The sequence below is a fragment of the Hoplias malabaricus genome, chromosome 1, assembly GCF_029633855.1.
Source record: "Hoplias malabaricus isolate fHopMal1 chromosome 1, fHopMal1.hap1, whole genome shotgun sequence".
Lineage (NCBI taxonomy): Eukaryota > Metazoa > Chordata > Actinopteri > Characiformes > Erythrinidae > Hoplias > Hoplias malabaricus.
In genome coordinates, this window is record NC_089800.1 from 77235687 (window position 1) to 77263237 (window position 27551).

The 27551-nt window shown below is 38.8% G+C and overlaps 1 protein-coding gene across 1 annotated transcript; it reads right to left on the minus strand.

Annotated features, from left to right (window-relative positions):
• On the minus strand, positions 1-27367 carry itpka (inositol-trisphosphate 3-kinase A). The gene is made up of 7 exons (XM_066673842.1): positions 26726-27367; positions 15009-15105; positions 14656-14869; positions 10348-10552; positions 5983-6084; positions 4421-4492; positions 1-4277 (listed from the first exon to the last, which is right to left on the minus strand). Exons 1-7 carry the CDS (start codon positions 27071-27073, stop codon positions 4041-4043), a joined length of 1275 nt encoding a protein of 424 aa, XP_066529939.1. The 5' UTR covers positions 27074-27367; the 3' UTR covers positions 1-4040.
• Between the last annotated feature and the right edge of the window lie 184 nt (positions 27368-27551).

A 27551-nucleotide genomic window follows, 5' to 3' on the forward strand; every position in this document is an offset into this window, starting at 1 on the left:
GAATTTTTCACATTTTTTATTCTGAGAAATCTGTAATATTTACATTCTGTGATGAGAAATACTTTCACCTGATCCCTAAAAACAATAGTGTTTTAAGGTAAAAATTTGTCCGACTTGTCATAGAAAATACTTTTATAAAGAGTAAATACAAATACAAATTGCTGCCCAAGTCTTTACAGTTAATGCTGAACACTACAGAAAGTCTTTATAAAATCAACATCATTATTCCTCACCACAAGCTCAAAAAAATCAACTGAAATATAAATGGTGATTGATTGAAGACTAGTTTGATCTTCACGTAGGATTAATAAAAGAAATCAGTGTTCTTTATCATGGTCAGAACCTACGGACGTACATAAAACACCCCCACACAAACACACACACACACACACACTCAGACTTTTCCTGGAGTGACAAAGGGCATATACTGGGTATTCCCACTCCAGAGCCAAATTATTACACCTGCTTAGGTCAGAAGACTGGCTGAAACAACAAGCTTGACAGGTTCTCTAGGAACCAGCACAGTTTGCAGGCCGGACTGGTCCTAATGGCCTGCTCCAATGAGGATGTTCCTCTGTAGACGTCCATTTCACTGACCTGTCTGTCTTTATCACACCAGCTGTTCTCATGAAGGCACAGTGCTCTGCATATTTTTATGGTTCCAACACACTTAATCCAACTAATCAGCTTATTAACATGATCTTACTGCAGTGATCTCCAGCCCTGGTCCTGGAGTACCTGCAGGTTTTGGTTTCCTCTTTACTTTCAACACCTGATGCAACCAATCGGTTCCTAATCAGTGCATTAATGAGCTAAAGTGGCTCTAGGCAAAGGACTCTGGGACTGTGGGCCTGTGTATCATGAGAATTCTTTTTTCAGAAATCATTTGATTCTGGGAGGGGGGGCACTGTCAATTCTATCATGGTCAGTCACTAATCATTATTTGGCTCTAATTTTGGTGCCCCGAATGACAAAGATGAATTGGGGATCGCATTTAAAGCCCTGCCTCTGGTGAAAATCAAGTGTTTAACCTTGTTAACATGTGGGTGGTGTTTATATGCCAGAAGATGTATCATGAAATAAGCAGTCAGTGCCATGGCTGAGCAAAGTTTAAAAAAAACAGATTCAGGTAGCTAGGGTTTCTGATGTCATAAACCTAAAGAATCAAGCACATTGGAGGGTGGTTCTTTTGAGCTGCAACATAATGTTGGAGGTGTGCGTGGAGAGAGGTGGGGAATAGATGAATATTTATTAGGGTTGTTAGAAGTGAGGGTGCTGCAGCTCTCCCTGCTTTTTAGGACTAAGTTCATCTACTAAAAATATTATAATAAAATACAATTTAACAGACTGACCTCAGAAACCTCATTGCAACATGGTTTCTGATCCACGGGGAATAATGGGCATGTGTTCAAACTGTATCTAAAGGCTAGGCTAAATGTACTTTATAAAAAGCTCTTTTATAAAACTTGTAAAATCAAGAGATTACTTATTTTAGGGGTTAAATTGGTGACTTTTAATGAACAGAGGCTAAAGCTAATAACACTTTTTAGACCCTATCTCTCTTCTTAGAAAAGCGAAATCACCAAAGTGTGGACTTCATAGTTCTGCTGTTGTGGTATGAAATGTTGCCATATGACACTCCTACATTTCAGGCTGGGTTTGCAGTACTAATTGCTGTGGTCATTTCCCTGGTGACCCATGCATTTAGTTATTATCTGTAATCTCAGAGAATAATAGGTGCATTCGTGAAGAGATGAGTAAGCTATGGTACATTCGACCATTCTTTATTACTAGCTCTGTTTATCATGGGGACTTTGTTTTTGAGTCATAATCAGTGTTTTGTGACTGCCCACTCGCTAAGTGACATTATACCAGTCATCACACTCATTGTTTTGTCTCCATTTGTGCTGAAAGCAAAAGGCCCACACAAATAAGTGATTAATTCCACAACACCTTATCTGACAAACAAAGCAGGAGCGCAGCACTGTTCTTGGCAAAAGACTGAGGTAGCTAGTGTGCTAGCGTATTCAGTGAGCGTCCTTGGTTGCTGCTAGCTATCATTACAGTTGAGTTAGGCTATTGTTCATTGGTACTCCCTGTACTTTAAACAGTCCTTGTCTCAATGTCTCAATGAAAGAAATACTTGATAATTGTCTAGAGCCTTATTGCTGTGTCACAAAACCTTTAGTGCCTCTTCATTTTGATGTTTGCTTCTGGTAACAGACCTCTGAGGTAGTGTGTCACTTGTAGCTAGCATCATTCCTAAATGACTAGCCCGTGTGGGCCTTGGCAGTTTTGCTAATTCATTTTCAGGAGTGCTTGTGGTCAACAAGATGGTTTCAGAGCTGGTCCATTATGTTCTATGTTCATTTTTTAAAATATGAATGGGTCATTTGCAAGCAGTCCGAAACCGCTCTGAATTTGTGCTGCATCAAAGAGCTACTCTGAAAAATATCCACACTTTTCAATCCTAATCATTCAAAAGAGCTATATTTGTGAGGACGTAATACACATTTTACATTTTGCTAAAAAATATGATTTTTTTTCTTGGCCATTGTCCTGTTTTAAGTAGGTCACCTTCTTATATTCCACAAGGCTCTAAAACGAGAAGAACAGCACCTTTCATCTCACTTCCGTTCCCAGGCTGATATTAGATGTGTTAATAACTTCCACCTCAGTTCTGTAAGTCTTTTGACCTGTAATTTCACTTGAGCTGTTAAAGGAGGTACTGCACTTTCACTGAAGTGACTAAAATTACTGGAGTGTGAGTTTAGACTACTATAACAGCTCCTGCTAACCACAGAGCTATTTTAAGCAAGGCCATTAATTTTTCCTACAGACAGAAACCGTTTAGCTGGTAATGGCTAAATACAGCGTGAGACCACATTCACAGGGGTCTATTAGAAATAGTCAGGTAAGCTGTTGGTGCTTTTAGGGGCAAAGAAGTGTAAAACTAGTGTTGACTACTGACAAACAGAGGTATTAATGGTGCCTTGATCGCAAAAGAAGTCGTCCCGTTAAGTGGAATCTACTTAAAAGCCGAAAACCAGTAGTTCTCCTGAGTTTATTCTAAGATTCTTAATGTAATTTCTAGACATTTTACTTGCTGTATACTGAGCCCCTAAATTCTAAAGGTGGTAAAAGGTTATTTAGAGTCTTAAATTGTTCCCTTAATTTAACAATAGGTCCCCTCAATTCAATGTCATTCCCTCAAATTAATAATCGGTTGCACTTAAAGCCTGTGGAGTGCTTCAGACCCTGCAACTGATTTTGTGTGAAGTGAATGTCCCGTGAAACATCCCGTTTTGATGTAAAATTTGTTGAAGGGATCCCAGAGACAGTGTAATGTTTAACAGCAAAAAGCCTCCTGCAAGTTATGGCCTGAAACAGGGGATTTGGGTTGGAACTGATTGTTCATTTGTGGGGAAAAATTGTTAAATTGAGGGAATGAATTATTACATTGAAGGAAAAATTTGTTAAATTGAGAGAAAATATTGTTCCACCTCCACACTTTAGGGGCTCTGTACAATCAGTAAATGTATCAATTTAAATAATACTGGCCAGTTATTTTTATTGAGTTTTCAATAATCAAAAATCTCTGCCAATAGAGTGAGAATTTCAGTTGATAAATTTACTTAAACAAGTAGAAAATGTCTAGGAAATCATTTATAATTTTTTTTGTACAATATTTTGACATCAATATGAAAATGAGCAATATTAGGTATGTCAGATAGATTTCAGTTGAGTTCATTTGCCAAGATGGTTTTTGCTGTGTGTATTGCAACATTATCATGGGATAATAACTGAATTTGCTTGCACTAATGTCTGAGAATGAGAGGCACCCAATTGAAGTTACCACCAGTTCATCTGGACAGTGACTCATGCAAAGAGACAACTCATGAGTCAGAGGCTAGTCTGACTATACACACTGAGTGATTTTACAGTTAAACACTGTAAATAAAGGGAATCGTGACATCACACCTCTCCATGGCACACTGCAAATAGGTCCATCTGTCTTTCCAGCTCATTCTGACACTTCGTTATGAGCACTCCGCAGGTACGCTCTGTTGTGTGCACGTTGTGTCTACTGAAGCGAGGGTTTGAATCAGGTTGTCAAGGCCCCACAAATATCCATCCTCTCTGTTCCCCTCTTGCCAGGGCCTCAAATGGTCCAGCGTCTGTCCGTCTGGGAGAGCAGTGGTCTTCCCGAAGTCAATAAGCCAAACTTCTGCTCGCCCCGTGTGGTCGTGGATGAACAGCAGCGAACTCCCAATGACCTTGAAATCAGAGCATTTCATTACATGTTTTTCCTTGGCAGCATCTACTTTAGTGTCTTGGTGCCTTATATCAGTTGGAAAAAAAACTAGCTTGTGAGATGAATTAAAAAAAAAAAAAACAAGGAACAAACACACTTGTTTACCTCATGTTTTTTAAAGAACTCTGAAGCCTTTAGAGTCTGTTTGATGTCCTCCAGTCTCCTAATGTATGAGCTCTGTTAAAGGCAGATACATGTAGAAACTCAGCTATGTGTCCTCATTACAAATATCAGTTTGGTAAACCCAACCCATTTTAAATCTTGCTGACTTGGAGTTATGGTAATGTCTTCCTGCACAGATATGTGATAATTCCACAAAGGTCACCATTTGTTGTAGTCACTGGTGGTCAGAAATATTATATTTATCTGACTTCCTGTCCTAGATCTACTTACAGTTCCTAGTAACATGTCTGGCCCCAGTTCAACATCCTTCATTGTACAATTATAATATATTAGGTGTAAAAATTATTTTAAAGCAGTTTGTGTAGTGTTTAATTCAAAATGCAAATATTCTCCAGTTTTTTTGTCATTTTGTGGTAACTGTTACATTGAATTAAAATTGACAATTGTATTTTATTCAAACATAAAAGAAACTTAAGCCTAAGCATTAGAATTAGAATCAGAATTAGAATCACTTTATTGGCCACTGCACTGCAAATTCACCAGTCTTAAATCAACACCTTTAGTAATAGTTTAACACTCTCAGTGTTAACACCAATAGTGTTGATTTAACACTGGAGAATTTGCTGTGTGTGCTTGCACACAGAATAATTTGTTCTCCGCATTGAACCCAATCTGTGCAGTGAAACACACATTTCCACACACACTAGTGAATACTAGTGGACATTGAGCACATGCCCAGAGCTGTGATTAATAAATTATGTTCATCATCACTAACATCGAAATCACCATCTTTAAAGGAACACTAGATAAGACTTTGTATTTTTACTCCTGGGCTCCCCCTACAGTTTCAGGGTGTAATTAACTTTTACAGCACTGTCCTGAAATGAAGGGGTTTGGTTGGGTGGTGGAGTTTCCTACCCTCCTCCAGATATTGCATAGTGCAGTTTCTGCAGTGCTGAACCCAGAGTGGCAATGTCATAGGCGCTCTAATCCCTATTACAGCTCTGTGGAGCATCCCAATGATTCTGAAGCTGTAATATTAAAGCAAAATACTACATAGTGTACATTTAAACGGTCTAAAGCAAATCTCAAAGAATAGAACAAATGGATGCACATGCTTTTGAAGCACTTTTTTCTTGATGGAACTCACAATGAATGAAGTGACCAAGTAAATAATGACAATTGTTTACACAGCAGTTACCATGAAATGACAAAAGAATGAGAGAATGTTTGGAAATGTTTTAAATTACAGTTACATGTTACAAAATAAAGGTTTTTAATTTTACTTATTTGTACACCTAATATTTTATTAATGTGACCATGCATGTATACACATTTAACAGCTTACCTTCCAACAAATGATGGAAAGTAAACATTTATAGTGACCCTCCTAATATCTATCTATGTAAAAATAAAAAATGATATGTGCATTTCTGATCCTGCTTGTGATTTAAATATAGCTTTTGTCCTTGGGGTGATTTGGAAAAATAATGGTCACAATGTAAGTTCAGCTGGTTTAACAAGTTCTGTTTGTGGTTACGCACAATTATGTTTCCATTCCCACTGACAAAGTCCTTGAAGACCTCTGTGACATCCTCCCTCGATCGGGTCTTCTTAAAGTCTGTGTGACAGGTTCCATCAGCTTTCTGGGAAACCAGTGAAAATGAAAATAATTGTGAATCAGGAACACAGTATCAAATATGTTTAGATATATTCAGATGGGTGAAAATTTAAAATAATAAACAATATAAACTCACTCACTATCTCACTATCTACTGAGATGTGGACATACCATAGCTCACTAAGTACACACCCAAAAATGCCTTTGTCAGGTATACCAGAATACCACAATAGATCCAAAGCATCGTGCCATAGATTCCATGTTATGAGTGCACCTCCTCACATGTCACATTTCCACATCTCTGTAGACCAGAGCCACTGATAACAGCCTGCAATGACACATCTAATGCAGTGTCTTGCAGATGTCACTATTGAAACACAAGTCAGTCCGGTTGTTTCTGAGCCTGAAGCTGCAGCTATCCATACCCCAATAATGAACATTATCCGGTTTCCATCCAAAAATATTGCAAATGTTATGCACAATAAAGAAATATTGACAGGAAATAAGTCAAATAAGTTGCGTTTTCATCCATTAAAACTCATGTAAACTTCAGATGCTGGAGATTTAAGTGGGTTTTCTTTTTTTGACCAGAATTGTTTATGATTTAATCAAAAAATGTTGTTTTAATGTCTATTTATTGGGGTTTCCGTATCATTTCCGTAATATAGGAAAGAAAATAAATGCCTTGTGGCCTCTGACTTCTCCACAGCACTGTGTACAATGATCCACACATACAGTAAAATAAGAAGCTCAGGTGTTGGTGGTATGAAAACATTGGCCATAAAGTGTAGAAAGGAGAGAATAAGGAGACTCAGGGGAAAACCACTTTTCCCTCGCTCTTTATGGCATTTCTGCACTTTCCCACCTCGTCAGAGCATACTGTTTTTTTTTGTAATATTTGCAGATTTTTGCGAAATTTGTACAAACCGGATTCCAAAAAAGTTGGGACACTAAACAAATTGTGAATAAAAACTGAATGCAAATAATGTGGAGATGGCAAATGTCAATATTTTATTCGTAATAGAACATAGATGACAGATCAAAGTTTAATTTGAGTAAATGTAACATTTTAAAGGAAAACTAGATTGATTCAAAGTTTCACAGTGTCAACAAATCCCAAAAAGTTGGGACAAGTAGAAATAAGTGGCTGGAAAAAGGAAACTGAGCATGTAACGAACAGCTGGAAGACCAATTAACACTAATTAGGTGAATTGACAACATGATTGGGTATAAAAAGAGCTTCTCAGAGTGTCAGTGTCTCTCTGAAGCCAAGATGGTAAGAGGATCACCAATTCCACCATTGTTGAGCAGAAAGATAGTGCAGCGATACCAGAATGGTGTTACCCAGCGTAAAATAGCAAAGACTTTTAAGTTATCATCATCAACCGTGCATAACATCATCAAAAGATTCAGAGAATCTGGAACAATTGCTGTGCGTAAGGGTCAAGGCCGTAAAACTCTACTGGATGCTCGTGATCTCCGGGCCCTTAAACATCACTGCACCCCAAACAGGAACGCCACTGTCAAACAAATAACAGAATGGGCTCAGGAATACTTCCAGAAAGCATTGTCAGTGAACACAATCCACTGTGCAATCCGCCGTTGTCAGCTGAACTCTACAGTGCAAAGAGGAAGCCATTTCTAAGCAAGCTCCACAAGCTCAGACGTTTGCACTGGGTCAGGGGTCTTTTAAAATGGAGTGTGGCAAAATGGAAGACTGTTCTGTGGTCAGATGAGTCACGATTTGAAGTTCTTTATGGAACACTAGGACGCCATGTCATCCGGACCAGAGAGGACAAGGATAACCCAAGTTGTTATCAACGCTCCGTTCAGAAGCCTGCATCACTGATGGTATGGGGTTGCATGAGTGCTTGTGGCATGGGCAGCTTGCATGTCTGGAAAGGCACCATTAATGCAGAGAACTATGTTCATGTTCTAGAACAACAAATGCTCCCATCTAGATGTCATCTCTTTCAGGGAAGACCCTGCATTTTTCAACAAGATAATGCCAGACCACATTCTGCAGCAATCACAACATCATGGCTACGTAGGAGAAGGATCCGGGTACTGAAATGGCGGCCTGCAGTCCAGATCTTTCACCTATAGAGAACATTTGGCGCATCATAAAGAGGAAGGTGGGACAAAGAAGGCCCAAGGCGATTGAACAGTTAGAGGCCTGTATTAGAGAATTCCTATTTCTAAACTTGAGAAGCTGGTCTCCTCTGTCCCCAGACGTCTGTTGAGTGTTGTAAGAAGAAGGGGGGATGCCACACAGTGGTAAAAAATGGCCTTGTCCCAACTTTTTGGAGATTTGTTGACAGCATGAAATTTTGAAACAACTTATTTTTCCCTTAAAATTATACATTCTCTCTGTTTAAACTTTTGATCTGTGATTTGTGTTCTATTCTGAATAAAATATTAGATGTTGGCACCTCCACATCATTGCATTCAGTTTTTATTCACAATTTGTTCAGTGTCCCAACTTTTTTGGAATCCGGTTTGTATGTGCTAAATGATAATTGACAAAAAAACAGAGGGATGGGATGCCTCATTAAATTCCTCCTCTTGCCCTTTTTTCAATCTAAAATCAAGGTTAACAGGGCATCTCAACATGCTCCATCATGATTTCTGTTTCTCATAGAGAAATGATAGTAAAAGACATATGGCCTTCTTTATAAAGTATGTGGAAGATGATATACATGGAGTTACTGGAAGTCTATATTTGCAGCATAACCTTTATGTTGACATTTAAGCCTAGAGCAGCTGAATAATTCATCCTCCTGTGTCTCCTATACCTGCAGGGAAAGCACCCTCATCAGACACATGTTTCCGGTCCGTGCTGCTAAAGGGTGTAGTTTTGATTTTAAATGTGAAGGATACACTATAAAGTTAGTGCTAACCTAGCGTAACCATGCAAATAGGGGAAGCTCACAGAGCTTCACTGTGGTGTATTTTAAACTAGAGCGATGTTTATCAGCCCGCCCATGTTGTTATTCTATATCGGTCACCCAGTTTATGGAGTAACCTTCTCACACTATTTAATAATTCCCTCTGCAATGTGTATCTAATTTTTCGAAAAGTAGAGTAACTTGCAATCGTTTATTTATTCAAATTCCCATCAAAATAACCAATAAACATTATCCAAGTTGTCCATTTTTATCCTTTAGACTTTTAAAACATATAATACACATTCAAATATTCAGACAGTAATATTCACAACCACACTTCAAGATGGATAAATATATTCATATGTAGATTGAGAATAAAATAAATCTTTTGCAAAAGAAATGGAGGAATTAACATAACTGTACGAAAACTACAGGCGTTTCTAGTACAGGAGTCTAAATAAATATTATTATTGATAACACGGAAGTAACAACCCCACAAGGTCTGCGAAACAACCCAAACTGTCAATCAGATAAAGAATATTTAAAGCATCACTAGGTAAGATTTGGTATTTTTGCTCCTGGGTTCCCCCTACAGTTGCAGAGTGTAATTCACCTTTTCATCACTCTCCTGAAACCTGGGGGCCCTACCCACGTACAAAAGTTACGCTGCAGTTTCTGCAGTGCTAAGCCCAGAGTATTATATGTGAGTGAAGAATCACAATGATTTTAAAGCTGTAATTTGAAGATAAATATACTACCCAGTGTTCCTTTAAAAGTCAGTCAAAAACCAATGTAATATTCTCTGCATTTTCTGTTTCCTGTTGGTTGAAAGGAACACTAAGCAAGATTTTGGATTTCTGCAACTTGGCTCCCCCTACAGTCATAGATTGTTATTCAATTTTACAGCATTGTCCTGAAATTAAGGTCATGGGAAAGAAGGGGGTGGTTTCTTACCCTCCTCCAAACATTACACAGTTCAGTTTCTGCTGTGCTCCTACTTTGAAATCAGCCGATAATCTCAAAGAAATATGTGACATTAACTTCAACTTCCTGCCAAGGCTTTTTGTTAATATGGACACACTTAACCTTTAAATGTAGACCTTTGGTTTTATGGTTTGTAAAGTACACAACGCTGCCCTTCTTACATTGCTCTCTATACTGCTTTAAGGATTTAGACAAGCTGATTTTTAATTAGCATCTGTTCTTGGACCCAGCATATGTGTCCCTCCACTACAGACTAAGAACTATGCCATCTGGAGGCAGGAGGTAAACAACTAAACACTGTAAATAATAATGTTATATTTATTTGGTGAGACTTTTTTTAGACAATGGACAATGAATATGTACTTAGAAATTTAAAAGATAAATATATGATCTCTGTTCCCTATAAGTGCAGGTACCTTGACACCATCAATGCGGAAGCCCAGAGTGTTGGTGGAGCTGAGGCTTTCCCTCCACTGCATGTAGCGTGGCTTGGTGACAGCCTGCTGTTTCTTCTCCTCTGGGGTTGGAGCTTCGCTATCCACCTCCAGCATTTTACTAAACAAATCCTTGCGCAGTTTAGGCTTCTCTCGAGCCCGCACCAGCTCCTCCTCCAGATACGTCCTGTCAGAGAGGAGAGAAAAAACAAAGAATAGAGTGAGTCACCGAAAGGCCTGCTGCTGAGAAAAAGCCTGACAACTGCTGAGAAATCTGCTGAGGGCTTTTAAAGGAGGTGAACACATCCAAGGCAAACTGACATTTCACTGTCTACTCTATTTCACTTAAACGCATGCTACAAATGAACTGCACAGCTAGTTACAAAATTAATTATATTTAGGCTTGATACAATACATTTGGGAATCTGTGTGATAATAATCAGTTAGAATTACTTTACTGCATGCTTCAACATTTCTGTGGATAACTAAAAGATGAAATTAAAACCCTGTACTCTTGTATTTTTTATTTTTATGGGCGGCACGGTGGCACAGCAGGTAGTGTAGCAGTCACCCAGGGACCTGCTCCGGGTGACTGCCTGTGAGGAGTTTGGTGTGTTCTCCCTGGGTCCGCGTGGGTTTCCTCCAGGTACTCCGGTTTCTTCCCACGCTCCAAAAAAAATTACACATTTGTAGGTGGATTGGTAACTCAAAAAGTGTCTATAGGTGTGAGTGTGTGTCACGCAGTGAAGGACTGGTGCAGCCTTTCGGGGTGTGATCCCACCTTGCGCCCAATGATTCCAGGTAGGCTCCGGACCCACCGCGACCCTGAACTGGATAAGCGGTTACAGATAATGAATGAATAGATTTAAATATTAAGACCCTGTTTCTTTTTTCTCAATTGCCACTTCAATTCCTGAATAATAATTATACTAATATATAATAATAATCTTTATTTGTATAGCACATTTCAGTGCTTAACTAAAGTAGTGCAATGAAAGGAAAAACATGACTAATTATAATTCAAAATTATTAAAAAAACAGAAATTGACATGAACAATAAAAGCATTAGAACATTCCTGACAGGCTTTGACATGGATAGCCACATTTAAAAGAGGATTAAAGGAAACATTAAAAGAGAGATTATACTTCCGTCTGGATTTCTTTCCTAATTGAAGAGAGCACCTTTAAACTGTTAATCATATCTTGGGATACTCATTGGTAGCGAATTTTAAAACGTCCAAGAGAACATAAAGCTTAGGAGAAAGTTTAAATCGAGTCATTTCCAGCACAGTGAGTGAGTATTAAAGAGTACTGCTTTCACCTAATGAATAGCAGCCATAACGGAGTAATATCTTACTTGCTTTAATACAAAGCAGCTTTCATCTTATATGTGTGCCCACTCATCTTTAGCAGGATGAAGATTCTCCACAAGGGGGAGTATTCAATTATATAATCATCTGTTTAGCCCCATATTTTAACATGAAAAATGTGGAACATGCTTTAATCATCATTGCACAACAGTACCATGAAATTTAGAAGCAGCATTTAACCCATCAATGCAGAGAATGTGCATACACACACACACACACACACATATTGAGCATGCACATGCCAGGTGCAGCAGGCAGTCCATATGATGCCACGGGTTGTGCCTTGCTCAAAAGCACTTCAGCTGTGGGTGTGTGGGTGAATAATTCTGAGAAAGTGCTGTTCTGTCACAAGACAGAAGATCAGACCTTCACCTTTGCAACTAAAGTAGAATTTGCAAACAGGATTGTCAGACATACCTTTAGAAAATGTTAAGGATTAAAGTGGTCAATGAGTAAATCTATTGTTATTTCTGACTACAGTTAGAAGCACAAGCCTCCAAATACAAATCACAGCTTTCAGTAAAAGCAGACCCATGAACTGCCTTAACTACTTTCACTAGAAATGAGTTAATATTTGGAGACGGTGAACAGGTTCAAGATTGTAGATTTGCCGTAGTGTGATGTATTATCAGTGCTGTAATGAGGGTCTTGTTTATTGGTGGATGAGCATGCGGTTTTCGGTTTCACTCTTGAACTTTTCTTGACTTCCTGTGTGTGAAAATAGGAAGTCAACAAGGGACTCCTCTGACAAAAGTTCTGAGTATGCATGCGTGTGTGTGTGTGTGTGTGTGTGTTTGTCTGTTTGTGTGTTTCTGAGATGTGAGAAGTGTGTGTGAAGGAAGCCCTGAGGGACGCCCTGTGTGTGTGTGTTGTGTGTGTGTGTGTGTGTGTCTGTGAAAACAGGAAACATGTGGCTTATTTGCTGGCTATGAAAGGCCTCTCTCTTCATGTGCTTAGCTCCACCCACCCACTTCTACAGGAAGCAGACAGCAAGTTTAAACAGGTGTTTAGCAGGCTGTAGCGACCCACCTAACACACACACACACACACACACACAAATTCTGACTAATAGTACACTTTGTGCCTGATAATTAGCATCACAAAATCATGGCTGATAAAAATACTAAGATTAAATTGTTGTAATCTCAAATTTTGGATTAATCCAATTGGTCAATTCTTCATAAATGTTACCTCAGTTACAGCCAATTGTGTAACCCACAACAGTTCAACAAAATATGACCTTATCTTATGAATGGTTCACTTAAGGTAAAGGGCATATTACATTTCTAACTGATATATAACTATAGACAGAAGGAAAGAAATTGAGGAAATAAGGTTCTGCTGTATCATCAGCAAAAAAAAAAAAAAAACAACAATTCATAGCAAATCTGGTTCTGCTCATGTGATCTGTGCTCAAACCTAACCAATCACTGCATTCCATCTTAAAGGGTCCACACAGTCATTTTGTTGTGGTCTACTGAAGCCAGAAAACATGGGCTAGAATGAGCCGTTCAGATTATGTGATGCTTCTGACATCCGTGAAGTTAGAATTGTCCTGCCTCCTCGTCTGAGTCTCTCCAATCACAGCACTGAATCACGTGAGAGCACAAAGACAAGGTTAACTGGAGTAACTCAAACACCATGAGCTCAGAAAAATAAGAGTACTGAGTAAAAAGTGAGAAAACGAGAATGGACAAGAAAGAGAACTGAGCAAAAATGGCTAAAAAAGCTAAGCTCTTGCTCCTTGCTCCTCACTCTGTGCGCTTGGGTCGGGGTGAACAGCGGCTCATTATCCTTTAAAGGAAAATGCGAGCGCTGGTCCTGAACCCGGCTGTTTGGTCATGAGGAAAAGCTGTAACAGACATTTCATTAAGAACCCAGAGGTGTGTTCACTTGTGGAAACAAGCATAGAATTTCTCCTCTTTAACACGCCCTTTAACCTTTTACACACCGACAATTTGTTCTCAAAGGCTGGCATACACAGGCATGCCAATGTATTCACCTCAGGCTTATTTATCCAGTCTGTAACAGCCCATTGAAATGAGTACAGATCAATCTCAGAACTCAACAGCAGCAAGTGTAATAATGGAACAATCTGTACCACTCCATATGTTATGGGAGTGCCCTGCTATCAATATGCTTTGGATAAACACTGTAATCACAATGGCTGATGCCACAGGCATTCACTAATGACTTCTTCCAGCCTTTTATTACTTAACAACAGCTCGCTCTCTGTGCAAACTATGAACTTCTCATCTGTTGCTTATTGCATGAGTGATTAGGTTGTAATGTTTCAGGAGGTCTTTAGTAAAAGCATTTTTAAATACCTCTTAAACCCACAGGAACATGCTTCAGATTTTCACATTCATAACTACAAAGTTTGTATTGGTTGCATAGCAGTTACTGAAAAATTCATAATCAGCTTTTACATATATTTCACAGTAGGTACTAGATAACGACTCGTGAAATTAATAGCTCAGTAATATGCACAGGATTCAATGGGTTAAATATAAAATTACAGTTGTAACTCTGTATCCCTTGAGGATTTGTTAGAGGACCCCAAGTCTCTTACATAAACTGATGTAGTACTTGCACATAATCATCACACATGCTCCTGTATCTTAATCTTAATAAATACAGTATAAATGCTGTAAAAATTATATCATTTTTATGAAGTAAACATTAGCTTTTTTTAAACCAATTTTAAACCACTTTTACAGTTAACTGGTTTATAGAATTCATCATTATCATCTTTTCCCTGATAGTCCATTTCATGTGCTGCACAGTTCAGAAAACACATTTTAAATAAAAGCAAAAGAGAAAATAAGAAAACAAAAGTTATTGTGATAAAATAATAAAAGTTAGTGGAAGGCAAAAATCCAATGTGACAGGACAATAAAAGAAATGAAACAGACTCTACCTCATTCCCATTTTACAATCCATGACGTTTGGCCCGTCAAATTTGACTAGCAGGTCACTCATCTGCAGAAAGAGCTCTTCGTCTCGTTCTACTACGCCGTGGTACTCTGGCACGAAACGCTGGAGCACGTCTTCTCTCAGATGCTCGAAACAGAGCTTCTCATTCTCTGAGTACTTCTTCAGGATGGTGCCCTCTTCAGCTGCTTTGAAGCTGCCTGCAGCCAAACACAAACACATGAGCTCAAAGCAATGGAGCTGAAAAAAGAACTATTCATATTAAGACAGAAACTTATCAAACTCAGTAAACAAGATGTTTTAGAGCACAGAATTAATTTTAGAATAAACGTATCCTACCTTTATGTCCTGCTAACTGGACCCAAGACAGGCGCTTTCTCTGGGAGGTGACAAACGGCCAATGGACTACAGTTTTCAACTTCCACCAGGGTTTAGCCTGCTGAGAAAACACTAATTAACATAGTGTAACTAGCATAAATGTAGTGGAGCTAAACAGTCAAGCCAAGTTTGCTTTACTTTTCCATTAGAGCTGGTAATGAGCTTAAACTTCAGATACAAGACTATATAGTCACACACTTGCTTCAAACTGCACTGAATTTAAGTTATTTCACTTTTTTTTTCTTCTGAAACTGTATTTGTATTGTCATCTATAAAAATACAGATTAAAAATACAAGCTCAAAGATGGCTGCCACTACTGCTGATAGCCTATCTCGGAGGAAAGGAAAATCAAAATGGAGATCTCTTTACTGTCTCTGTAGTTTCTCCCAGACAATGACTTCAGATTGAAAAACAAAGGAGACTTTAACATAAAAGTCAAATGCATCTCCTGAGGTACAAACCTCAGTAATCTCAATTACGACTCCTCTCAAACTTTAGTTGAGATCTTAGTACAAGTCACAAATTGATGAACTAAACAATACTATTTCATTTATCTCTCCTTTATCACTCACTTGTGCCGTTGTCTCCTTTTTGTCCCTTTTTTCCTCTTAAGGAATTTTAGGAAAATCACCATTATGTCTCCTGAGCCATTACAGAGCAATTGATGAGCAATGAAATTTTCTCTGGGATGAGAAGTTCTTTGGTACATTCTTAAACAAAACACTGTCTTATATTGTTTATTGTTTAGACAAAGCAGTGTGGATTCAGGTTTCATAATTATACGCTTCCAGTGCTTCTTAGCCACATTAGCATTGTAGCACTGAGGAAAAGTACTGAACATTTCAGTCAGCAAGTGTGACATTTAGTGTCAGTAAACACACTAGCTGTGCCCCAAATTTGCTCCTCAGTCTGTCAGTTAAGTAAATCACTCAGATATCCTAAAATCCCCTGATTATTTGGATCAAGTGTGTTAATTAAGGAAGTAATTAACCTGCAGCAAGATAGCCCTTGAGCAGAAGGGTTGGCCACCCCTGCTATGAACATTCACGCAGCATTACTGCAATAAAATTAAAATATCAGCAGTAATTAGCTTTTGGAGATTTTGTGGCCTTTGAGACAGGCTCGTGTGAGAAGTGATGTTAAGCGATGACAGCGTTTTCTGGAGATGACTGTGTTTTCTGCTTGATGATCCAACTGCAACAGTTTAACTCAAACAGCGGTTATGAGCCACACAAACAGTTGGCTCTTTAGTTAAACACACACGGTGCTTAGCGTTCTGCTTCTATCCACTGCCAATACAGCAATCGTTTTGCACTGAAATCATTTCATTAGCATTTTCACAGCCCAGCTGCAACTCATAAAATGCAGTTTGTACGTAATTGGCCAGTAACATTTTTGGTAGTTGTTATTTTAGCTCCAGTACTCTGGATTACAAAGCCAAATGAGAAAAGAAAGGATAGAATGACCTGTGTGTGTGTGTGTGTGTGTGTGTGTGTGTGTGTGTATTTGTCTATGTACATCAATCAGCCAAAAAATTTAAATGAACTTCTTTTTTCTACACTCATTTTCCATACTATCAGCTCTACTGACCATGTTAGTGCACTTTATAATAAGTAGTCAACCTGTTGTTCTGCATACTTTGCAAACCCCATTTTACCCTGTTCTTCAGTAGTCAGAGGAGGGCAAGGACATCTTTTTAATATTATGGCTGATGTGCATTTAAAGTATATTATAATCAAGTAATCATGAAATGGTGTGATGTGCAGAGTGAACAGATTGTGTAAATCATGTGCGTGTTACATTTTAACACTGTTAAAACTTAACATTGGCAAATTTTGCTGTGTAATGTGAGCAGGCATTTTTTTCACAGGTTTACTTTTGGTGTATACTGGAAATTTCCCTGATATAAGTCAGTAAATATTTTAAGATTGTGGCTGCAGATCACAAGCACTTAAGTACACCCTCAGAGGAAAAAGGGTATTTAAAGTCCTATTGGGTTCAATATAAGTACATTCTCTTCTCCAGAGGGGAATATTTGTAAGCGTTCACTGTAGAACTGTGTAAAATAAAAGAACATGAACATAGTGTGGCACGCTGGAGCAGCAGGTAGGTGTTGCAGTCAAACAGCTCCAGGAAACTGGAGGTTGTGGGTTCAAGTCCCACTCCAGGTGACTGTCTGTGAAGAGTGTGGTGTGTCCGCGAGGATTTCCTCCGGGTGCCCCGGTTTTCTCCCATGCTCCAAAAACACACGTTGGTAGGTGGATTGACGACTCAAAAGTGTTCATAGGTGTGAGTGTGTGACTGAATGTGTGAGTGTGTCGCCCTGTGAAGGACTGGCGCCCCCTCCAGGGTGTGTTCCCGCCCAGTGATTCCGGGTAGGCTCCAGACCCACCACGACCCTGAACTGGATAAGTGCTTACAGACAATGAATGAATATGAACATAAGAACATAAACAATTCCTGGAGATGAAATTTCTGCAGATGACATCAACACAACTTTAAAATCTACCATTAATAGATAATACACAAATATTGTTCCTAACTACAAGTACTGAATATGTACCCTTGAGTGTACCACCAAAGTGACAGTTTTCTGAGAAGGTACTTGCTTGACAGGTTCCATTTATTAGTAGTTTGCATTCAAGTAAACGGTCACTGCAATAACAATACTCTTACTTTGGATTGACAATAATTAAATGATTTTTATGCACGTTTTTAATATACAATATTTACAGTATCTGTCACTGACTGACGGTCATTACAGGGCGCTGCCATCAGTAAATTGCACACAATTTTAAAGTTAGTCTCAAAATATTAATATTGACGAAGTCAAGAAGTTTTTGGTTTATGGTGATGTCATGTTGCTTTCAGTTCTTGGGACATTTTCTGTGGCTTTTTTATGGTTCATTTCCATATTTGAATGATATCGAATTGTTTGAAATTAAGAAATATATTGTGATATAAAATGTGTCCATGTCGTCCAGTTCTACTTTTATTATTAGAATATTTCAGGACAACATTTTACAACACTGGGCACTGAGTGAATAATATAGCCATCACAGCCTTGTTCTTTTATAAACATTTCCCACAAATATTTCAATGGACCAATGTTTGGTGCATACAGTTGTTGCCAACCCACAAACACCACCAGACATTGTGTGACATATTTTGTGTGGTATACACTAACATTGATACACTGTTGCTTTCATTCTCAACGCTTTCCTCATTCCACATCTCTGGCACAGGCTCATTTTCATCTCATTTGTCCTTTAGACATCTGTACAGACTTGCCTTATTTATACTATTGCACATGGTTTCCATGACCTCCAGTTGTTGAGGCTTACCAGGCTTGTATTTTGTGGTAAACCTTCTGAGGTCACACTGCTGTGTTCTTCTCTTTATGGTAATTGTTGACACATATAGAACTACGTCACGGCTAGTGATTTTAATCCATTTAACAGTTTTACTTCACGATTTACCGCTGTGGTCTTTAGCACATTACCATGTTGTTTACTATTGCTAATCTCTACGAATTTGTTCTTGCTTCTTAACAGTGCTGATCTTGTTTGTTCACTTTGGAAGCATCTGGGGTGGTTAGATGAGGTACGAAAACCAGCGTAATTCTAAATACCCACAGATTAAAGCAGACACTCAGCACTTGAACCCAGTATGCTTGATTTCACTTCAAATTTTTTTTGAAGTGCTGTGTGATAGAAACACAATTCCTCACTGTCCAATGATTTACAGCCTGCCCTAAACACTGTGCTTTATTTGTGCTTTGTGTCACATATTTGGACATTACTGGACAAGTGCTTCTCTTAAAATAGACCAGAGATTAATATGATTTCATGTAAACAATTAAAAAACCTCCTTTTTAGGTGCTGTGGAGAAATCTTTTCAAAAAGGATCTTCATAATTTAGAAACAGGATAAATTACCTCCATAATCACATACCACAACAATCAGCAGGATGTAACCAATCTGAGTGTGCTAGTTCCTGGAACAGCTTCAGTGTGTAATCTGGCTAAAAATCCCACTTATTATTATTACATACGTCTATGCCTATGCTTTGTAAATACGGAAAGAGTCAAGAAAGTCTGATCATGCTTGGCAGGCTGGGTTAGATCAGTGGTTCACAGTCCTGGTGAACCACTGCCCTGCATGTTGTAGTTTTCACCTCACTCCTACACACACACACACACACACACATGCACTTCAACTTTAGAAGGGGATGTTAGTTAGCTCATTACTTGTATTAGGTGTGTTGGGAGCAGACAAATATCTAAAACGGCAAGGCAGTGTCCCACAGGATAGAGAAAAACTGGTTTAAACTGAATCAAGCACTGGTGTAATAGCACTTTTAGTGAGATTCGTTTAAACAAGTGTGAATGCTATCACTTCCCCCCATGATTCCCCCAGTTAAAGGGCAGCCGACGTCTAATGGTTAGAGAAGAGGGCTCAGGACTGGAAGGTCACTGGTTTGATTCCCACAACCAGCAGAAAAATTGGGGGTGGGGGAGTGAGAGAAGAGCACTGTCCTCCCCCCTCGACCCACAGCTGAAGAGTCCTTGAGCAAGGTATCTAAGCACCAACTGCTCCCCGGGCGCTGGGGATGCGCTAGTGTTTGTGTTTGTTTACTGATGGGTTAAATGCGGAAGACCTGTTGCTTTGTAATTGCACATTAAGACACAATAAACAGATCGTAACCCACTGAGGAGATTAGTCCTAGTTCATTTCCAACAAACTCTGATGTGGCCATTAGTGGTTCATTATATCGACCAAAAATTTAACGTATCTTAGCTAGTCAAATTCCAGATGCAGTTTTGATATCGTGATATAACACTGAGCTCTAAATTTGTGATGTACAAAGCAAGCTGAGGCACATACTACGCTGCTGTAAAATTCTCTGTATACACCTATAACCACATGCTTTAGTAATTGTTTTTTGTTATTTATTACTAAGATATTTAGACTTTGATGCTGTCTAATCAGGAAAGTGCCACTACAACCTGCTAACCTTAAGATTTTAATGATGTTTAAGGCCTGTCACATCAGAGGAAATAGTTATAAATGATAACTAACATCAGCTGTGCCATTAAGAGACTGTGTATTCAGTTTTCAACATGAAAAATTCTTAATTTGCTTTAAAAAATCACCAATATTAATAATTAAAATAATAGACAATAATAAAAATAGAATATAACAATAAAACGAATAGCCTGTGCACATGGTGCTCCAGTTCAAAAGTGGATGTAGCCATTTTTAAATGTGCATTTATATAAACACACGCTGCACATCTTCCATATTCTGTTTAAAGATATATTACACTGTGCTTTATTTTTTAAATGACTGACCTAATCCAAATACTCCACCACTAAACATGACAAAAGCCTCTAATCCACTGAAATAATACACTGTTTACATCTTTAATTTTATAAACACATTCAAATGCCACCAATCACATCTCTTAACTATGTTTAACCAGTCAACATATTCTGTTTATTTTAATTAAGTTTTTTTAATATTATAAAGTTTATTCAATAGATGGGGCATATCACACACTGCTGTATGCACAAGGCACATGGCGGTCGGTGCTTAATTACACACACTGAAGCTGATTCATCAACTGAGCTCAAATCGCTACTAGTTTCCACATCATACCAACGTTTCATGAACCTGACAAAGCACTGTGCTCATTTTTATTTGCTTGATGAATAAGGGCCACTGTCAGTTTGGGGTTATTTACCCCAGACACATTGTAACCGCCTGCTATAAAGCATATGTGTGACAAGTGACAAATAATCAGCCTTTGAAAATGCCAAAGAGCAAATCAAACAATTCAGTGTAGCTCTAAAAAGTCAGGTGATGATATCTTGAGGGTATGAGCTTTGTGGGCTGAAGAACCGCTGATCCGAATGCATGTTTGTTTCTGAGCCCTGTGTTGGTGCTAATTGTATGTTTCACAGTTTACACACATTGCAGGCAGCTGAATGTTTGCCTTCTTGAATTTAAGTAGCATTTTTATTCTGCTCACATTCCTACACAGAGAACTACACCCAACACACACACACCCTGACAATAGGTTTATACTAAAAGGCTAGAGCTGAGGGCTATGGGCATGGTTTGCAAAACAGCAGTAGTTCATGTCTTGTGAAAAACAACAACAGAGTTAAAGAAAAATTCCAGTTTGCAATTAGTTTTTATCTGCTACATCTGCAGCATACGATTGATTATCACAGACAATAATGTCAACAGTTTTCTCTATGTCTCTTTAAAAATATATTTTCGTGTTAATTTTCTATTCTATCTTCTAGAATTTTAAAAGATGATTTATGAGCTAAAGGGCAGTTGTTTAAGCGTATATTCACTGGCTTGATAAACAGCATAATGCAAATGTCAGAGGTCATTTCATTTCCAGTCTGAAATGTTTTTAAGTTCTGCATTTTTCAGTTAAGATCAGTTAAGATGTCGAGGCAAAAGGACAGTGAAACTTTGCAAAAGTAGCATTCATTTTTAAGGTGTGGAGAAAAAAGGACTCTTAAAAACCATGCAAGACCTGGCAGACCACAAAAACGGTCACCGTTTAAACAGCTCTCAGCACGTTGTTTGTTGAAAGACAAAACTATAATCAAGTTCCACTGTTGCTATAGACCTAATCTTGCTGCAGGTGAAGTTGTTCAGATTGATGGCTCTCTACTCAGGTCCCCCTCCACCTTCAAAAATCTCAGGTGCAACTCATCTCAGAGTTTCAGTTGAAAAAATGACACTTTGAATTTGCTTCATTTATTATTATTATTACATTTTTAAAATCTAGAAATATAAGTTGACTAACATGAACTAATTTTCTAATTTTATATATTGCATGTAGATGATTTCATTTCATGTAACACTTTGATGTCAAAAAATTAAGTAAATTCAAAGTGTTGTTTTTTTTTCCGTTTATATTATTTTCTGTTAAACGTTTGAAGGCGGTTGTCACATTTGTACTCATGACCTACGAATAAAAACAGAATTATATACAAAATTACAATTTTACGGAATACCATGCACAATTAAATGCAGCTTGTCATAAACATTGTGCCCTTAATTTGCTTTAAGAGTAAATTAAGCACATATTTAAAAGCACAGGGTAATTCTATTTCATTTTCTAACTAGAAATAAATAAATAATAAATATGAATAGCATGTTTTTTTCATTGTTATTTCAACAAAGGCCATATCACAAAAGCAATCAGTGCCTGAGAAAACATGTTTGAAAAAACTGCATTCCAGGGTGATGCAACTGCCTTTGCTGTCTCTGCTTGTCTACTGGAAGTTGCTTTGACTAATGCTCTTATGCATTGGTCTGGATTTAGGATACATCGTATCCTGTGGCTGGATGGGAGAACTACAATAACAAACACAAACACTTCAGTACAATTGCCTAGTGCACCTTTAATTTTGGCTCTTAAAGTAGCTTCAATGTAGTAAAATTCTCAGTAGCTTGTGGCTAACTAACATTTTAAGAAAGTACCTTGGCTGGAGCTTAATTATTTTTAGTCACAATTAGCTTGTGACTAGCTTCCCCTACACTGAAAGTAAATGAATATACATTACATCAATATAACACTTTGCTGCTAAATGTAGAATGTTGTTAAATGAAGGCTGGTCTTTGAAATGGAAGTGTTTTGAGTCACAGGGTGTTTATTGTCTTTAGTAACCTAATGCTACACACAAAAACTGGCATTTGATAGATTTTAAAGACCTTAATGTTCCTTTAAGTATTTACCTCAGGCCTTTTAAGATGACCTCAACATACAGTGCAGTATGTGTAATATCAGATTATATTCAGTGTGTACAAACCGCCCCGTGATTCATTTGTTTTCACTCCTATTCTCCATGAAAATACACCAGTATGTAGATTTTGCCGGCATGGATTCCTCTCATATTTAAAGACAAGAAAGACCAGACTGGGGGGGGTGCAGGTTTACGCAATATCAACCCTGAACCTTGTACAATAGTAAATGCTCAGAAATGTAACACACCCATAATCAAATATTGAACTACAGAGTCATATCTGACATTATAAGCAAACACCAGCAAGTCTCAAACTGGTATAAATCTTGTGTGGGAGGGATAAAAAGCCATGCCACACTTGCGATAACACAACATAGAAGTTTGTCTGCAGCAAATACTCCATCATGCACTGAGGGGGAAATATCATACTTGAGAAATTAGTTGTTTCATTAAAGCAATCGGTGTTTAAAAGCACACATGCGCTTGGAATTAGACACAAACCATACCATTATATTCTTATCAGCCTGAACAAAGTGGCCTCTTGAGATCAAAATCATAAAGCTGATGTGTGAAGACACGGACCTGGCCTTTGACATTCATCTCGATGAAAAAAAAAAAAATCTGCTACTTCAGCCTCATTTGCATGCAGTGTTCAGAGACTTAGAGGCGAGGAGGACGATATTAAAAGAAAACTGTTAACATCACAGTATATGCACTTGTTGCTCAACCTTCAAACCCACAGTCTCAAAGCTTGACAACTCACATGTTGCTTTCATAGTTCAAAATAATGCAGTAATTAACAGCACACTTTTCAGTTGATAAATTAACAAATATATATATATATATATGTTTATATATTCACTTGCACTTATAAGTCATTGTTTATATATTACTTAAAAGTTCATTCACCTTATTTAATACTTGAGTGCTAAGTAGGTCTCATTTCACCACTGTACATCAGTAAACTAATTTGCCGCTTCATTAGAAGTGTAATAATCAGCAGTTAGTGCACAGCTAATGAGTCAAGCAGCTATTCTTACACAACTACACTCTAACATTTGCTGATTTAAATTAAAATGTGTGTAAAATGATGAACTAAAAGCAGGATATCGAGTTCAGTACTCACATAATTTACAGTTATACAGGAAGAACTACACGACAAACAATTAGGAAATCCAAAACGTATACCTCTGACTTACCACTCAGTAATCAACCTGAATGTGCTCGACACAAAATGGATCGAACTGAACTGGACACAGCCTTGTAATAAAATGCAACCTAGCCAATGAATCATTAATATTAGCTACTGAGTAACAGCTCTAATGATTATTAGCTATTAACAGATCAATATCTGGGTTGAAAGGGTTCATTTAATGTAGTGTGGGATGTATTAAGTGTATTCACACTATTCACTACGACATTTCACCAGGCCGCGACTTGTTCCCCTTTAGTAGGTAGTGAGAACAGTGTTTACTGCACGATGTGGCTTTGGCTTAAATGTCACAAGGCTGAAGGTTTGTTTGCTTTAAAACACGCCACTACGGGGTTCCTTACGACGTGTGTAGAAACTGCTGAGGCTACCGCTTCTGTCTGGAGAGAAAAAAACTCTTCTTCAAAATAGAAAAAAGCCTGTCTGCTGCGTTTATTCCACTCATGACTGGAATGCTTCAGTATGACTACGGGATCAACACGAATTCATTGAGCAAAAGGTGTGGACGTTCTCCGAAGACTCTGCCTGGATGCTCTGCAGACTACAACAGGCATTTATAGTGTTTAAAGTGCAAGGACAGCTCAGGCCTTCTATGGGGTGATGAGCCAGAGCTACATGACTTGAAGTGGAGCATGTTTATCCAGAACAACTGTCTGCCCTTGGCAGACGCGAGACTCAACATTGGAGCAAGTCTCAAATAATATTATTTTACGACTTCCTTTAGGATGTATAAAATGGGGCTTGAAATCTTTGAACGGGATTGGGTTGATTTGCAGTGCCCTGCTGACAAATTATGGCTTGGCGAGTCAGTGTCTAATGTTTGTCATTGAGAGGCTGTTGTTAGAATGTTATAAATTTTTTAACCTGTTTTTATTTGCTTGCTTTGTGCCATTTTACATTGTGAAGGTGTCTTATTCCACTAGCTGATTCCACTAGGATGATTTGGCCTTTTATAAAACCAGTGCCTCTCCAGATGAAATCACTTAAAGCAAGTCAAACTGGTTAAAATACGATGTTATAGCATTCTGAAAAAAATGTGATCAATGCAGTAGATTTCATTTTTTACTGTGCATTGGAAAGTTGCACTGACCACTCAACTAAGGGGTTTGTTGACTCTATTGGGGCTTAAATTCACAGTTAACTTCATAATTATCATCCATTATGACTTTCATATCTAAGAACTCTTCTGGTCAAACACACACACACACACACACACACACACATATATTGCTTTGTTGATTTTTGTTGAAAATAAACAGGCTATGACTTGGTTTCTCTCCACCCAAGGTGTTAAATCCAGCAAATAAACTCTAACACTGCATTAAAACATGTAGTGTGTGTACATTCACTTAAATTAACAAGACATCATCTGGCTGGGGGTGCCTCAAACATTTGCACACAGTTGTACACCTTATCTCTAAATATTTGGTGAGCTGTATGTCTGCTGTACATCAACCTACAGCTCCAGCGTCACAAGGCTCTCAGCGAAATGACTCAATGCACAGCAGGTGTATTTTGTGGGTGTTTTCAATATTTGCAAACAAGTGCTATTTCATCAGAAATGTCTGACAAACAAGGAGCAGCCAAACTGCATTTTTGCTTCTGCACCGAGCTGTTTTTAAGGATTTCCACTGCTTTTAATATTAGAAAAATTCTCCACAATATTCACAATCCTAAAGGTTCTCCATCATTGTCTCAACTCTGAAAGTTCACCATCATTTTCACAAAACTGAAGGTTCCCCATCGCTGTCACAGACTCAGAACATTCATCATATTTTTCACTATTCTTAAAGTCCTCTGAAGACTTACAAGAGTCCCACATTCTTTCCTCCTGACGTCTTGAAAGATTCCCATGATGTTCACGATACTGAAAGCTCCCTGTGATTTTCACTGCAGTTCCTCATTATTATCACCATTCTTTAAGTTCCTTTTTCACTACTGTGTACGTTCCCAGTCTTTTTTCACCATTCTATAGGTTCTCTGACACTATTCTGAATATTCCTTGTCATATAATGTTCTTTAATTTCTCTTTATTTTTTCAACATTCTTAAGTTCCCAAAATAAAGTTCACTATTCTGAAGATTCTCCAACTTTTAGTTCTATCCTCTGTGTTATTCTCTGCACCCGTATCCTCTCCTGTGGTCTTTTTCAGTTTTCTGCAAATTCAGTGTCCTGCTTCCACACAATATCGTTACATCACACGAAAAACAAACAGAATTATTCATCTTTCTGTTCAAAACATTCACTAATAAAGTGCTCTAGAATCAGGATGCTCCAACAGTTTATACGTATCTTTCCTTTCACAGAAAACAAGACACAAACCCTCTGTGTAAAGACGAAGACCCTCAATAAAAACAGATGGAAGCCGTAAAGGTCTATTAGCTCATGGTAAGATTAGACCCTCTCTCAAGTTGTAGACCATGAATATAAATACGTGGAGGTAAGGTATGGTCACTCACTATTGAGACACAGCCCCCGCAGTAAAGGTATAGACCCTCACTGTTTAAAGGAGATCATTTAAAATACATAGAAGTGTAAAGATGTAGACTCTTACTATGAACACCCTTCACTGTAGACCACGTTATAAATGTACAGTCCCTCACTGACAGTTAAAGACCCTCACTGAGACATGGACCCTCGTTGCAAGGGCACAGGTCCACTATAAAGACCACTATAAAGACAAGGCAGCCCACCTCTCCGGTGTCCCCCAGGTGCTCCAGGGTGACGATGCCTTTGCTCTTGCTCTCGTTGTCGCTCAGTAAGTCGTCCTCGGACTCCTCGTGCCCCACGGAAGAGCCGGTGGAGGAGAGGGAAGAGTTGGAGAGTTTTCGGCGCAGAGCTCCGTTCACCGGGTCCGGCTCCGTGTCCGACTGTCCGTCCGTCGCCGCCGTGATTGTAACTTGCGGAACGAGGACACCTTCGGCGGGAAGCCCGCGGCTCTGTGGCTCCTCCATGGCGGACAACTCGGCGGAGACTCGGCGGAGAGGAGAAGCCCGGAGCACCACGGACTCCCGAAGAGACCTCCGCCGCTCTTTGGGCATCGGGCCACACCGGGTCGGTCCCTCTGTTTTTCCTCTCTCTCTCTCTCACTCAGTACAACACCTCTCTCTCTCTCTATCTCTCTCTCCCCTCTCTCTCTCTCTCTATCTCTCTCCCCCTCTCTCTCTCGCTCTAACGCACACACACATACAATTCTCTCTCTCTCTCTCTCTCTCTCTCTCTCTCTCAGTTCGCTCGGTAAACTCGGTGTAACTCCGTGCGGTCCACGCGCGGTTTCCCCCGTTGTCGCGCCGTGCGCTCGCTCACATTTGAAGCTCGAGCTCAACGCGGTTTCGCTGGCTTCTCTCTGAGGGATCTTCCGTGTTTTTGTCGCGCGCGCTGCTTCCTTTTTTTCAGTCTTTACAAACAATGACATTAACACAGACCTGGCCTTCGGGGTCGTCACTTCAGAGCGGTTTTTACAAAAAACACACCTCTGTACATCTCACTCGCCACCATTTTAAAAACACGGGGGAAAAC